The 16,521-nt window shown below is 42.7% G+C and overlaps 1 protein-coding gene across 3 annotated transcripts in view; it reads right to left on the bottom strand.

Moving 5' to 3' along the window:
• Positions 1–16,521, bottom strand: part of PLEKHA7 (pleckstrin homology domain containing A7) — a 194,695-nt gene that overhangs the window by 113,787 nt on the left and 64,387 nt on the right. For all 3 annotated transcript variants that reach the window (XM_025205641.1, XM_025205643.1, XM_025205642.1), the window contains exon 2: positions 11,551–11,634. In XM_025205641.1, coding sequence (XP_025061426.1) covers positions 11,551–11,634 — 84 coding nt within the window. The remainder of the gene's footprint in view (positions 1–11,550; positions 11,635–16,521) is intronic.

Below are 16,521 nucleotides of genomic sequence, written 5' to 3'. Positions count from 1 at the left end.
GGGTTGTTTGACCCCAGTACTCTTTCCTGCCATGGCAGGGGGGTGGACTTGATCTGTCAAGGTCCCTTCCAACCCTACAAACTATGAAACACTTTAATGATGTACCCAGCAAATGGAAAGAGAACAAATGAATACTTAGATGTTTGTGTATCATTTAATCCAGGGAGGGCCAACCTGCATCATGTACACCACAAGTGGCACGAAAAACCTCTGTATGTCGCATGCAACAGATTGTTGAGGGAGCACTGGGCAAGGAGCACAGGGCAGGGAGAAGAAAGCAGAGCATCAGATCCGACATGGGAGAGCACACATGGAAGAGCGCAGAGCTTATTTGTGACATGCCTGTCAAAAAGATTGATCCCTATTGATTTAATTAATATGCAAATGTAAAAAGGGCCAGCCCTAGGGGGGGCCATGATGCCCCCTGGTAGCTACTCAGCCCCTATTTTACCCTGACTTTTAAGAATCCTCCCCTTCTGCTCACCCGCCACACCTTGATGTTAACATGTATTTAGAAACCGGAGGCTGCTCGAGGGATCCCTGAGCCAGATCACATTTGCTCATGAGCTAGATTCTAATCACTCATCACCTTACAGGCAATTTCACGGCCTCCTCATCTCTCCTTTTAGCCGCGCCCAAGCCTTGCAAATGTTACGAATCAATCAGAATTCACCAGTTTAGTGGGCCTTCAGCCCTGATCTACCCGACTCTCTCTCTTGGCCCCTCTCTCTGGCCTCATCTCAGCCCCTCTCTGTGCTTTGTAGCCCAATTCATTTCAGCCCCTCCATAGGCCCTGGGCTCTCTAGCCCCTTCTCTACCCTGCTCCCAGGCTCTGGCCTTACTCCCAGGCCTCTGTATTTCCTCTGCCCTGTTTCTGGGTTCCAGCCTTACTCCCGTGCCTCTGGCCCTCCTCCTGGGCCTATTTGAACCTCCACCACCCCTAAACCACGTGCATTGCCACAGCCCTAAAGCTGTATTACCTACAGGCATTCTTGGGTCTATCAAAGGTCTCTCTCTGTAGCCTGCTCAGAAGCTCTTCTCACATCAGCCTTCAGGGTCTGACTGCCTGCTCAGCTCAGGCTTTGGGCTTATATATACCCTAAACCTGGCCCCCTTCCAATCAGATGTCTCCTCTGATTGCTGATTGAGCCCTCCCTGCAGCCTTTTTCTTCTTAAATTAACAGGACCCTAATTACCCTGTTATAGCAAAGTACACGTATATAAAAACAACAAAGCACATCTGCTCATTTCATTTTTTTTAATATTAACTTTTAAAGACATGACTAGTTTGACAAACAAGAAAAGTAATTATTTTCACTCAATTTAATAAAATCCCCAGAAACAACACCGGGTTGTGTAGAGTAGCTCACTCCGTAACATGGTAACTCCCTGCAAAATATATTAGTGTAATGATCACATCTCTATGGCATTCTCCTCAACAAAACCAACTCAGCATTGTTACAATTAATGTTTTATTTCTGAGATTTGTGTGGCAATGTTTTTTAAAACAGAAACAGTTATTTAAAAAGCAAGATAGAGTAAGGTGATCTAGCACAACATGAGACTCAAAAAGAAAGAGTATATTTAATTATCCATGTGGCAGCTTAGTAATTCCTCTACAAGAATTAAGATCACTTTTCTGTGTTTCTGTTGGAAGCTTTTTTAAAAACTACTGAGTTGATTAATACTAAACAAAGTTACAGTTCTCCTGCTAAAATAAAGTCTTGTGTGGCATGTATATGTTAACCTGAACTTTCCATAAACACATAAGGTCCAATTAGAAATATGAAATAGAAAAGATAAACTGCAAACAAATTCCACATGGCATGTCAGTAATGAATTTAGAGAGTCAAAAATCTGCATAAATCTAGAAAATAATCAAATTCCACATGCACAATTCTTAATATTTAATATATATTTTTTGCCTTTTCCTACTTTAAATAAAAAGGAAACAACTGCAGAGAAAAACAATGTTAACGTCTGAAATGCTCAAGCATATTGACAGAATTAAAAAAAAATTACCTTCACAACTGAGCACAGAAAGCACAACCCATATTCAATATCATCACTTAAAAACCACCAGTCCTGAAGATGTTTAATGACATGTATTATTCAACAAATGCCGCACTGACTTAATAATGCCATATCATTCAATTTACCTTTCTGCTCTCTTCTTCCCGCCTCCCATGCACACGCACAGGCACACTTCTCATGGGAAGGTTAGTTAGGTTAGCTAATCCAAACAACAACACTGTTTTTGGCACAGTGGGTTGTTTTGTTTTTCTGGAAAATTGCCACTCACTGCAGTTGGCAGTCCGAACCTACGTGACTTGTATAAGACCTTTGAAAGCAGGCACATCTGCACAATACCTTCTGAATTATCAAACCACTCCCCATCCTACCTAAACTGCATCTGTATGTGTACAGAGACCACAGCATTTCATTGGTTGCAAAGACTTTCTTGACCAATATCTGGTTTTCTTTTCTTAATACAAAAACAAGATCTACTGAAGCATTTTTATCAGAAGCCTATATCGAAGCTTTAAGGTCTACGAGAGCTAATTATTTTTCCCTGTAAAGCACACAGATTTAGCCACAAGAAGGAATCTGTTCTGTGCATACAATTTAAATTGTAAGAATTAATGGAAAACAGCATTATTTTAGTAATCTACCTACCTTTTTAGACAATAAACCATATACTCCTTTGGGTAAGAAACTAAATAACCTAAGTTTATTTTTGTATGCCAGGTGTTTGTTTTTTTTGTTGGGTTTTTTTTTGCTGCCATAGTAACCAAATGCTATAGATGAAACAAGGAGAAGACTCTCTCTCCAGCTCTCCAGGGGTGATATACTGGCTTTATCAAATGCAGCTGCACAGATTAAAAAAAAAACCAAAACCAAAAACAAAAAAGCACAGGGAAGCAGACAGGATCAGACGCTGTCTTGTTTTATTAAATTACACACATACACATACACACATACACATGCACACGCTTGTGTTTTGTATTGAAGTATTGTTCTATACCTCCATGTATTAACATTTCATTCACAACTGCAATACCAGCAGTGGAAACATAAAAATCTTCTAAACAAACAAATGTTAATAGTCGACACTAGAAAAAATTTGAAACATGGCAATTGTAGCAATGACACATGAACAGGCTACTGCAACATAAACAAAGGCTGGGATATACAGTGTATCATCTACTCCACAGTAACTGCCCACATACACACTCTTACCCCACAGTAAATGGAAGATGACCCACAGAGTAACAGCATGCACCTAGGCAGCTACATAATGGAAATCTTCACCCTCACTTACCATGGTAACTTGTTTATGTGCCTAGGCAGCTGCATAATCCCTGTTTCTTCTTATTTGTACATATGTAAAACTAACTTTATAAAAATCAATGCAACCAAGAATGAACTATCCAAATAGCTAATGTTCACCCCAAACATCACTTCATTGTGGAAACAATTTTAAAACAAAAATTTTAATATATAGCCAGACTTGCAACTGCAAGACTAATGCATATTTTCATCCTTATTTTAAACTCTAGCATTTGAAAACAGTGTCTTAGTGGACTTTAGCTACATGTACTATATACTTACATCACAGGGTTTTTTTGAAGAGTATGCACTTCACAATTGTAAATGAGAACACCTGTAATTTTGTCTTTTGTAAAACTTAAAAGAACGAGTACGTGTGTGCGCGCCCACATGCGTTTGTGTTTTTAAATGCCCCAACTACAGTAGCCCATTGTTCAGCCTCAGGAACAAACTCTTTCACCTCAGGGCTAGGGACAGATGTTACGCATCAACCGGTTTAAAGAAACTGGTTTAAGCCTGTAACAGAACAGAAGCTCAGTACACATACACCAAGTTCAAAACAGCTAAAACCAGTTTAAGATAAACCTGGTTGAATGTAGTATCAGACTTAACTGATTTGAGTCAAATTGATTTATGAAACTTCTGTCCCAGACCCCTTCCTGGTTCAAGTTAAATCACAGTCCCCCAGCATCCCAGCATGCTGTGCTGGGCTGTGCTGTGCTGTCTACTCCAGAGAGCAGGGCTTGCCCCACCCCTCTGCTCCCTAGCTAGAGTAGTGAGGGCTGGCTGACAAGAGAGGTGGTGGGGTACGCCTGGCTGGGGATGCAGCCCAGTGCACAGGGTAGGGACTGCCCTCCCAAGCAAACCCCGTCTGGGTCTGGGGGTTAAACACACCTCCCCCTGCTCAAACTTACTGCTGGCTAAAACTGTGGACTACAGATCCCAGAGCACCTGGAAGCTGTGCTGTCTGCTCCAGCAGAGATGGGTTTGGGGGGAAAGGGGGAGTCAGGGACTGCCCCCCCCCAGGGAAACCCTGGCTGTGGTCTGGGGCCAGGAAGGAGGGTTAAACCCACCTTGCCCAGAGTACAGAGCTGCCCTGCCCAACTTACTGAAAGTTACTGCTGGCTGCGACCGGACTACAAATCCCAGAAGTACCTAGAAGCACGAAGAGAGTCCTACTGTTGTGATTCTGGACTGCAAATCCCAGAGACCTTGGGGGCAGCAGGAAGAGAAAGCGAACACACAGCCCATGCTGGCTACGTGCCAAAAAGCAGTGCTCTAGTACCCCCTGCCTTCTGGCCTGAGCCACTGCCAGCATGTGGCTGCATTTGCTGAATCAAAAGCAAATGTGTGTCCAGTTGTTTCTCAGTTTAATCTCCACATCTTAGACTAACCTGCAAAAGACTGAATCAATTCAGCCTCGGGCTTTTTGACTGTTTGTACTTAGCCAAGAAGTTTCACTTTAGAGCTGTATTCCAAGACTACACTGGAAATATCATGAAAACATATTTGTAACCTAGTGTTACTTCTAGAGATTCCTTCATGTCTGTCCCAGGGACGCAGGATCGGGCAAGGGGGAAGCCTCGTCCAGAGGCAGACCCCAGACGAAAGTAAAAGAAGAAAAAAACCTACCTGTTACAAGGGTCTGGAGAAGTGAGGAGGCACGCCAGGAAAAACCACCCAAGCGGTTTATCAGCCGCACCCATCTCCAGCTAGAGCTGGGTGATGTCACGAGAAGGCATTACCCAGTGAAGATAAAAATCAACCCTGAGAGCGCGGGAAGAGGGACGCTGAATGCTGGAGGAGCGGCGGGGAACCTCTGGGTGGAGCGCGTCCAGCTGCTGCAGTTGGCAGTGGCGGCGGCAGCAGGAGCTGCAGGAGATCCCCACGCCGGGGAAAACCAGCAGGGATCAAAGGGGCCAGCAGTGAGGCCGGCAGCAGCAGGAGCTGCAAGAGATTCCTGCACCGGGGAAGACCACCAGGGATCAAAGGGGCTGGTAGTGAGGCCAGCAGCAGCAGGACCGGCGAGAGATTCCCACGCCGGGGAGACCAGCGGGGGCCAGAGGAGCCGGCAGGGAGGCTGACAGCAGTGACAGCAAGAGCCAGCGAGGAAGCTCCCACTGGAGGCGACGGGTGCTGCGACCCCAGCGCAGTGGCAGATCCTGGAGGGGATGACAGAAACCCTGAATGGGGTGAAGGCGCAGGTCCCGACCCAGGGGATGTGCTAGTCTAGGGGCATTAGGAGCAAGGGGAGCATGGGACTCTCCCTGTGGTTGCTCCTCTCTTTTCTTTTCTCTTTATCTCGTTTCTCTTGCAGTCTTGCCTTTAGTTCCTTTTTTCTTTCTCTTTGGGTTGTTCCCAGGGCGTGGAGTTTTCTGGTGGTGAGTGTACCGTTTGTGTTTTTCTTTCTTGGTCTGACCTATTTTAGTTCCCTGCCTAGAGCAGGTTAACTTAGCATACCATACCAGGTTGGGGGATTTAGAGACCCCGTTGGAAGATGAAAGTTCATGCGAGAACGCGGCGACGACAGACAGCATCCGTCATAAAACGCGCAGGGTGTCGAAAGGGACAACCCCAAAGGCAGGGTGTCACCAGACACTCTGGGTCTGGCCATAGCCCAAGGCGCCCGTCCGCAAGACAGGACACATAGGAACCAAGGAAGACGTCAACAGGGGACAGCTGCAAAAGATCCTGAGGCTCGTCTCAAAGGTTGGAGTCTGGCCGGGGTGCAGGGGAGGTTGGAGACCCGTGGACATCTGCCAGGATGCGTGACAACTCTGGAGGTGTCCTCCAAAGGGACCCCCTTCATTGAAGAACCATCCGAAGTCGTGGAAGGAAAGTTTGGGGGATACCCTGAAGGTAACCGAGGAACCCTCCGGGGTCTACACAAGGTTCATTGGTGAGCAAAACCAGCTGCCCGGGTAAAGGCAGTGTGGGAGCGAATTGTCGAGCAGAGATAGGCACAATGTCTCTTCACTTGCATACAGAAAAGATGCTTTTAAAATTGGTTGGATATAGGTCTGGATTGAAATTCTGAACTCAAAAAGTATTGAAATGAAATTCAATCCAGATGCTGATTTCACCTCAGACAAATAGCTTTATTTAAAAAACAGAAGGAGCTAAACAACTCCTCTAGCAAAAATGAGCCTAGGTAGGTCTGTTCCAAGGCAGAGATGGTGGAAGGAGCAGACAAGGTGACCCTATGTACTGCAGAAGGTGTGGCAGAAAGGAACAGATAAGGAAAGTGCTGCAGTGCTGAGTGCATACCTGGGCTCTGACAAGCTCTCCCAACAGTATTTATTGAGATTAGTTCTCATAGTGCATTGTTCATCTCTAATTGTACTGCCTACTCTAAATCATGGGACACACAAAAGACCCAACTCTGGCACTCCAGGATCTGGAACATACCAAACTCTTTATTTAGTAAAACATCCAAAGTGAAGGTAAAACAAGCAAAACAAAGATGCCAAAAAACGAATAGATGATTTTAGCATTCCAGGTTAGTCTGGAATCTTCTGCATTTTTGTGTTTGTGCTTGTATTAATATTCAGTTTCAAAAATTCATTTGGATGAAGAGCAGCTGGTGCAAGCTGGACCCAGGCAATATCAAGGTTGAAGCTGGTCCAAAAGAGGAAATGCTGAAACACTAACTGGCAAGTTATCTCAACCAAACAAACATAGTACATATTTAAACTGGGGCAAACCTTTGTGGGTCACATTTCTCTTACAACTAAGCCTAGCTGACCAGGCAGCAACAGTTTTTAAATCTGCTTTTTACCTCTTCCTTATTAGGAGAGCTGTTTCTGTATTTGTCACCATTGGCTTTATTGTATCCGAAGTTCAATGTAAAGTTTATCTTATGTTCCAGAATGCCATGAATGCATGAGATTTGTATTCAAGGCTCACTAGTAGCTCCCAGTTGGCTTTTGATGCCAGTTTCAGATGTTGTTCTTAATCTTCAATTTGGATTAAATTGCAATTAAGGGATCGTATCCCAGCTACACTGAAGATCAAATTTCTAATTATGAACAATGACACCCGCACTTTCCTGACAGACAACACACCACAAAGTCCAAGACAACATGCAAAAGGTGTGTGTGGGGGGGGGAAGTATTCTTGATCAATAGAACCTGGCTATGAAAAAGTTTCCAGAGCCTATTTATCTTTAGCAAACCCTGCAACACCTTCCTCTTTTGAGAGGATCTTTCCACCATAAACCACCCACAGCATGAATGCCCCTTTTTATGAAGAGAGTTGGTAGAGTGGCATCATAGGCTGCTTATAGACATAAAAAAACAAACCAAAATGGTGCTTTACTTTAAACTTGGCGTGTCCCTGCACTGAGCCCAGTGCAGGCCCAATGTCTGTACAGATCATGTGCTTCAGCTGGGCTTTTTTGGTGCTTTTATATAATAGCTGATTGAACCAGTTATTAGATAAAAGTACCAAAGAGTCCTGCGGAAGTGCACAATTCATATAGATGCTTCAGAGCTGGGTCAAACTAATGTGCTGCTTCTTCCAGTAAAGTGCAGTTTGTTTAATTTTTTTTCACATCCATCAGCAGCCTTAGGCTAGGGACAGACATTCAAAAAGCCTAAGCCTGAATTGATTTAATCTTTGCAGGTTAGTCTAACCTGGCTAGGCTGAATCAGTTTGTAACTGAACAGACATCCCAGAAATGCAGGCAAATGCCTGCAGTGATTCAGATTAGAAGTGAGGGGGGATGGGGGGTGCTAGAGCAGCCCTCCCTTCCCTTCCATAGTTCTGAGCTGAGGGGTGTGTGGTCAGGCCCTGGCAGGACACTCTGATTAGGGAGCCCCCCCCCCACTTCTGACCAGCCCAGCGGGGAATTGATAACACAGTGTTTATCACCCCAATAAGAAAACAGTGGGACATTACCAGCTACCTGTTGATTCTGCCTTTCTCCCATCTGCCACAGCATGGACCATAGCCAGGATGTGATCTGCTAGCTCACATGCTGAGAGGTGTCTGTGTAAGGCAGAGGGGACTAGGAGGGGAGGAGGGTAGCAGGGGGAAGGCCAGGCAGGTGCCCAAAGTCTCTGCCGAGTTCTAGCCAGGGAGCAGAGGGGAGGCACCAGCTCTGCTGTGGAGCAGAGAGCCCCGCCCAGCCCATGCCAGTTTAAGTTAAATGAGCAAGGGGTCTGGGACAGACATTGCATAAATCCGTTTGACCTAAATCAGTTAAGTCTGATACTACATTCAACCAGATTTATCTCAAACTGGTTTCAGCCATTTTCAAACTGGTTTATGTGCACTGAACATCTGTTCTGTTATAGGTTTAAACCAATTTCTGATCAGTGAAACCGACTTATGTGTAATGTCTGTCCCTAGCCTTAGAGACTAAGTGGTTCAAAGAGGCACAAACTTTCATAGGCAAGAACCGGTTTCATCAGATGTTAGGAATAGACAAACTAGTCTAAAGCCCCTAGCGCACATTCATGTAAAGGTGCCATGGGATCCAATCCCCAATCCTAGTGAGCCTTCTGCCATGCCCCACATGCGTAGCAGGCAGTATGATTTTGGGAATGGGATCATATCCTGCCCTTTCTATTTGCCAATCCAGGGGATACTAGAATCCCAGTCTTCCACAGCACTGGGAAAATAAAAGCTGGGTGCCCACAGGTCCAGTATCAAGGCCAAGAGTCAGCTGATTGTCAGTCTTGACCCTGAACTGCACTGGGGCTAATTCAAGACTGCGGTGCAGTCCTGGGGCTGGAGCTGACAATCAGCTGCCTGTTGGCCCTGGGGCTGTGCCTACCACATGTTTTATTTAAGGCAACAGATAAACCAGCCTTAAAATGTTATACATTACATACAAGAGCAGTTCCTGCATTTGTTACCTTTGGCTTCACTGTATCTTACATCAACTTAACTTGCAAAATACACAGTCCATGTTTGTATAATATAGAACATTTTTATGGCTGGTTTGCCACTGGACAGTGCCTTAGGTTGTGTGCACATGTACCAAACTTGCCATTTATGCCACAATTAACATTCTATGAACTCTACGAGGATTAAGACATTAATCACAGCATAAATGTAATGTATAGAGGGGACCTAAGGTGCCATCCTTTCCTACCTTCTATCTGACTTCAGACTAACACAGCTAACTAATTTTGTTCTTACGAAGAGCCCAAGCTAACTCCTTGCCTGAAGAAAATCCCCCAAAGCAAAAGTAACATATACCCTAAGCAGAGTCACTTCTCCCAAATGGGAGTAATTTCAGAGATTCCATGAAGTACTCTGCTGATTTCACCACTGCTATCAATTTTACATGAACGGTGGTCAGATACTTTGGTTACAAGGAAATGAGCAAGACTAGAATGCTTTACAACAGATATAGTATTTCTTAGCCTCAAGTCACCTTCAAGGTATGTGTCTTGCAGGTTAAGCTGCTGAAGACCTTAAAGATGCACGTTGCAAGAATACTAATTTAATCAAAATGACACTGCAAAAATAATTTTCCTAGCTACAGTTTCTATAAATACCCCATTGCTCTCTTCATCCCTCCACTGATTTTCTTTCTTCACCACATCAAATTCAAGTGATTTATCCCTTAGCTTAGAAGGTCCTTCACAACTTAACCCTCTAATTTTGAGTAACATAGAGTCAAATCAACCATCATTTTCATTTGCAAAGTATGTCAGTCTTGAATGCCCTTTTAAAAATAAATCTTCCCATAAGCCTCTTAACTTTTGTTCCTAATTTTTCCCTGGTGTTTGGAAGAAGCTTATAGACATATCTGCAATGCCACCCCACTGACCTCCACTGGAGGTCTCCTAAAATATTTATTCCACCCTGATGCCTATAAAAAATTGACAAAGGTTATGCAGGTTGCTGTGACCGCTATTTTTTATGCTGACCACTATACTATGATTGCTTTTGCTCCACATACCTGTTCACCTACTTGTTCTATAATAGTTTGCGTGCAGATTGCATGTTCTTTAGACAGGCAGGCACGTACTGTCTTGTTATTTATGTTCATACAGCCCCTAGCACCGTAGGCCTAGATGTCAATATAAAAGTGTAAGCAGTCACAAAATATGTGAAATTATAAGAAACCTTAAATCTAAAACAGGTTGCATCAATATAAGAGTTAACATGTCTAAAAGCAACCCAAGGATTTTGATCTATTTAAGATATTTTTAGGGGCGTGTCTACATGTGCATTTAAGTGTGCCTAAATTTAATGCACATTAGCTTAATGCACATTAAGTGGGTTTAGGCAAGCATCTACAAGTGCAGGTGTTAAAGAGCATTCACTGTGTGCTAACCAAACTCATAATTTAAAGTGCACAGGTTGCAGGTATGAAATTTAAGTGCAAGTAGCCTAAATTTGCCATTTTTAAAGCACATTAAGTGCATGCACATATATACGCGCATCCTAATGCGCCTTAAAAAAATCTCGTGTAGATGCATCCTTTAAGTCCTTAAATGCAAATGGTCCTAAGCACACAATTCTAGAAGCAACAAACAAACTGACAAGTTGGTTTAAGGCTAAGCAGCAGCAAGCTATCCAGTTCACACCATTAAAGTCATCTCAGTCTAAGTGGCAGAAAAAACTTTTTAAAACCACAGGCTGCCAGTCAAAAATGTTCTAGTTTTGAATCAGTCCAAACTGATTTTTGGACTTCCTGGTTTTAAGCACGAACAGACTTAGAACTGATTTTCTTTAAACTTGACTTGTTTTCTACATCTCACCCTGATTTTTAATTAATTAAGCCATGTTTTGCTATGTTCCAGTCTAAAACCAGTGTGGTTGGATTTGTAAAAAATGGAAAATACATGTATTTCAATCCTGCTGATCTCAAAAAGTATTAACTTTGTTCACTCTGTTTTCTTATAAATTCACTTACTGGCATAGGTCAAGATCAAAATAGACCAGTTCAAGATTCTAGATACACATTCAAAATCAGAACTATATGAAGATAAATCATCACAATGGGAACTGGTAACTTTTCCTTTGGCAGACAATATAAAGGTCTCACTGTAACATTATACTGCTTACTTTAAGGCCAGTTCTGTATATTTGGCATTTATTTTTACTTAAAAGTATTATTATTGATTCTAGCAACAGTCCCTATTTAGGGGAGTACCTTTTCAGTCTCCCTGCTATCTCACAAGCAAAGTTCAATTCATAACACATATACAAAGTTACTTAAAAAAAGAAAATTTTCAAGACAGATAAGAAGTGACTTACTCTTCTCGTAATAGGAACTCAATGTTTTCTGGAGAAATCTGCCCTGTCACAGGATGTCTAAATGTGGTGGTCTGCTGGTTATGACTGAAAGAAAAAAAAAGTAATTGAAGTGCTAAGCTCAGTAGAAAATTAGGTTTTAAATAAAACAGAATTATCACTACTGTTAGTTTACTGTTGTTATTTCAAGATGGAATATATTTTTGTGATGCATTAAAGGGCTGGAATGTTTTGAATTACTTTCTCACAGGCTTGTTGAATCTGCCAGGAGTATGCTGCATTACGTGCTAACCAAACTCATAATTTAAAGTGCACAGGTTGCAATGCTCAGCAAAAAAAAGACCCTGGTGTTTGCAACTACTTATAATGGTACCAAGTTATTTAATGCTAACCCAGGAAGGACCCAATGCAATTTATTAAGTTCCTTAAAATTTGCAAGAAAAATAATACTGTCATTGACACACTGATTTAAAATCCTACTAGACTTTTTAATGGGTTCATTAAATGAAACCTGTGGAAGGAAAAGAAAATCTGTCTCATGCATTTTTTCTTGCTTAAAAATTTAGCATCTTAATTTTTTTATCTTCCCCAAAAAAGTGTCACATATATGATTATTTGTTCATTTTTACAGTTCCTACACACAACATATTTTAGCATGTCATCTGAGAAAAATGGAAGAGAAATAAAATTTGCACAATGTTATATGCTTTCTTCCAGAGCCCTGCCACCTGTATGCTTTGTTTTGCTGTTCTTCATGAATTACTACTGCACATTAATAGGTCTAGTAATTTGTTGATTTGAATAACTGCACAATTGCCTACTGCAAGAATGTAAGACAAAGAAAATTGTTTCTGAAGACAAGTTGCTAGAGAAAAAAATTCAGAGTAAATCACAGCAATTTGGATTCTTCATAAGAAATGGAAGATCCTGTCATGCAATAAATATGTTCTGATCAGCTCTCATAGCTACTAAGCACATTGTTCTGAAGCGTTAGGCAAAATGCAAAAACAGAGCCTTTTTGTTTTACAGGTACAGTAAAGGTTACCACTGCAATGCCTTTATAAAAATCAATGGATTTCATTAGTAAAACTGAGTAATCGAATTTTAATGGATATACTATAACCCATAGGTCTAGTTACTAAGCTTTTTCATTGTTTAATGTTTTTAGTTAATGGTATTTAACAGTGTAACTGCCAAAACTGGATCTGAATACAATCAAACGTAACAAATCATATAATGTATTATACATATTATAGCTTATATTTATCAGTTATTCAGGTACCTCATATATAACCTGCATACAGGAAACAAACTTAGTAATTCAAGAATAAGAAAAAGAAAACCTATTAAATGATTCATATTTGCATGAGCCAAAAAAATAATGTTTTTTTTCTTTTTTCTTTTTTTAAAGCAATTTAATTCCCCCCCACCCCATGACCCCATCAGAACCAAACCCATCATTAGATATGATGTCAGAAAGAAATTTTTCTTCTCCCAAGTCAAACTGGCAAGGGCTATGAGGGTTTTTGCTTTCTTCTGGGTTTTTTCTTCTTTTCCATGGAACCTGGTCTTCTTCCCAGCATTATGGAAAAATATATTAACTTAGCAAGTTTCCTATCATTTGCAGTAACCGGCATTGGCAGTGCCCTTGCCCTCCCTCCCCCCCAATCCCTCCTCTACTTGTGGCATATTGCAGGCTTTTTTTCTTCTTCTCTGGGTGCTTTGTGGCTGTGGTATAGCAGGGGGTCTGCGTGGATAATCTTGTGGGCCCAGCAGTTATGGTTGAATTCAGAAGACTGCATTTGACAGCTCAGGAGGCAACTTCCTACGTCCTATGGTAATACCCAGTCTTATGCTCCTATGGTGACACCTAGCCACATGGTATTCTAACAACTGTAAAAACTAGTTATTTGGCAAAATGGGAATCCTCAAAAAACAGCTTGGCACTGTGGCAGAATGCCATCTCTGTCTCTCCCCGAACTCTGCTACCAGGCTGATGACCTATCTGACAATTTGGTTACCATGGTCACTGCAGAGGGCAGACACCCCTAGCCCCATTGGCTTCAGGTAACCCTGAGCTGTAACCTGAGCTGGATACATTCCTGAGGGAGGGAGAAACCTGCTCCCTCTGCCTACATGACTGGCCTCACACACCTGGGTGGGGGCTTAGACTCCCTATTGGTCTAAGCAATGTCATCATGACTGGGAGGGGGCTAGAGACCTTGCCAGTCTACCCGGCAACCAGTGATGCCTTTCAAATTGGTTGGCTAGCAGCCAACAGCTGCTGGCCTTCATTGGATCAGGTAAATAAGGTCATAAGGTAAGGACTGCCCAGGAGGCAGGGCAGCAGCCATGATGAGAACTCTCAGAAAAGCTGGACCATCTGAAACTCACTCTCTCTCTTGAAACTCATGTTCAATGATCTGCCTGCCTCCAGAAGGAATCTCCACCTGCCTCTGCATGATACTTATAAGTAAGCTACTTGAGATCTAACTAGATATATAGCTTGCAGTAGCACAGATATGTAATCAAAGGCTACCATGCCACTGTTTGCTCTAAGGGATTTCTCTGATATTGCTCTACACTGTACCCTACTCCAAACCTACTCCTTGTAACCAATAAAGTTCTCCTCTGTACCTAGCATGGGAGACTGATTGGGAGAGGGGCTAGATTATGCCTTGGGGTCCCCCTTGGTTTGGCTGACAATGGGCAACCACTATTTGTGCTTCAGACTGAGGGAAGCACCCCAAGTTCTTGCAGTGGGTTGAGCAGTACTCCCTCAAGGAGTACTAGGCCTGTATTTCCCAGGGGCACAGGGCCAGGATCAGTCCAGACCCTAGGTGGTAGCAGCGTTACCCCCAGGCTTGTGGGTGTGCTCCAGGAAGGGGGTCAGCCAAACATGATGAACAGCCTTAGGGAGGCTGGGAGGCTGGAAGGTGATTGGGCACAGTGAGGTGGGTGGCTCAGTACAGGCCCCCCCCCTCCTGCCCCGCCATAGGTACAAGCTAGGAGGTACCTATTTTACCTAAACAAAAACATCTTCCCAATTTCCATACATAAAATTGAGTCCTTGTATACAAAGTGAAATAATAAAGCCTTTAAAATGTTGAACTTGAAATATAAACAGAATTGGAAAAAGCTATATAAAAGGACATTCAAGAGTTTCAGTCTCTTCTCAGTTCATATCTACAACTGCTCAACAGAGGTTCTGGGGCTATTTAAACTGAGGGGAAGTCTGGCTATTCCTCACCATGACTTGTCAATGGCAGGCCTAACAAGTGTCTATCTGGACTAGATTACTTCCTGTGGTACGATCCAGTCTTTATTTTCTATGATCTTACAAACAAAAGCAGCCAATGAGGACCCTACATTACTGAGGAGAGTTTTAGCTCAACCTACTATAACATCTCTAAGCCTTAGGGCTTTATAAACTGGAAGCAACACAACGGGCTTCATTTCCAGCATCAGACCGTTTCCTGGCCATTTCCTTCCTCTTAGTTATAGTACCCTTTCTCACCTCCCTCTAAATGTTTTCAGTATTTAGCAGTGGGACAGCTAAACAGCAAATTCAGACTGAATTGTTTTTTTATCCCTCATCCCTTTCCTTTTACTTCAATAATCATTGATGTTTCTGTATGGCAACACTGTAGTACCAATTATCTACATAATTATTATATTTTTTCCTTCAATGTTTCAGTTGCTGAAGAGACTGTAAGTTGGTTTGCATCTCTTTAAGAGTAGTCCTTTTTGTACGTTTATAATGTTGTTTAATTTTGGGATACGAGTCCAGAGCATTGAGTGGGTACCTACAGATATACACTGAAACACTGAATAAATAAAACAAGACCAGCTGCCAAATTCTATTTTCATCATGAGGTTCAGGCAGTTTCAACACTCCTTCCAAACTCAGAAGTATTCTCTCCAGGCCAGAACTGAAGTAGTCGTACTATTTATTAGATCTTTGTAACTTCTGCAAAGGTTGCCAACAAAGGTATAATTGTGATGGCAGTTTGTTTGATGTCAACACCTGTTCACTAGGAATGGAGTAAAATCACTGAAACATTTTCAAAAGCCAAATACAGTAAAAGCTCTGTTATCTGGCATCCATGGGGCATGGGGGGTGTCAGTTAATCAAATATGCTGGTTATCTGAGAGTTATACTTATCTCTAGCCTGGTGGGTTGGAGGCGTCTTTGCCTGTTTGGGCTGCTGCCTCTCCCGCCACGTCTGGTGCACCAGGGCTTTCACTCCTTGGTGTCAGTGTGCCAGGGAACAAGGAGGGGGGCCCTGCGCAAGCTGCTATGCGCCAGGCCGTGGTCCATGAGACAGAAGTGGGACTCAGCTCACGGCGGCAAAACCGGAAGTGCCATGGTGGGACAGATGCCGGTTAATAGAGCATTCTGGATGGTAAAGTGCCGGATAACACAGCTTTTACTGTAAAATAACCTTCTCATAGTCCATTTCAGTTGCTATCAACCCAGCATAAAGTCAATACTAGACTGTACATTGGAACTAAACTAGAACCATTTAGAAAACTAAGCAAGCCATTAGTATTTTCCTCACTATTTTCTAAAATCAAGAACAGTATTTAAAATGGCATTAAGATTAGGACTATATGGAAATGACTATGACTTTTGGAATGTTCTTTATATATTTGCAAACTTGAAGGAATAACAATGCTTTAGAAGATATATCATTCCTGTCATTCTACCCATTGACAAAATATAACAAACATGAAATTATGTCCCAGTCTCACTCATGCTTGTCAAATATATCATCCCAACAGTAGTTTGGCTTTGGCAAGTATGCGGGCCGGGAGCAGTCCGAGGCTTTCGGGGATGCGCGGCGGGCTGTGGCCGGGAGCCCGCAACGGTAGGGCGGGTACTTTTGCACGACGGACTAGAATTAGGCACAGACTCGTAGCGGTTAATTAAAGATTGTTTTACTTACGCCGTAGGTGGTTGCGGGGCAGGCA

Source organism: Alligator sinensis, unplaced genomic scaffold (assembly GCF_000455745.1).
Source record: "Alligator sinensis unplaced genomic scaffold, ASM45574v1 scaffold447_1, whole genome shotgun sequence".
Lineage (NCBI taxonomy): Eukaryota > Metazoa > Chordata > Crocodylia > Alligatoridae > Alligator > Alligator sinensis.
The sequence above is the reverse complement of the archived record's forward strand: the minus strand, read 5'-3'. Positions and strand labels throughout refer to the sequence as shown.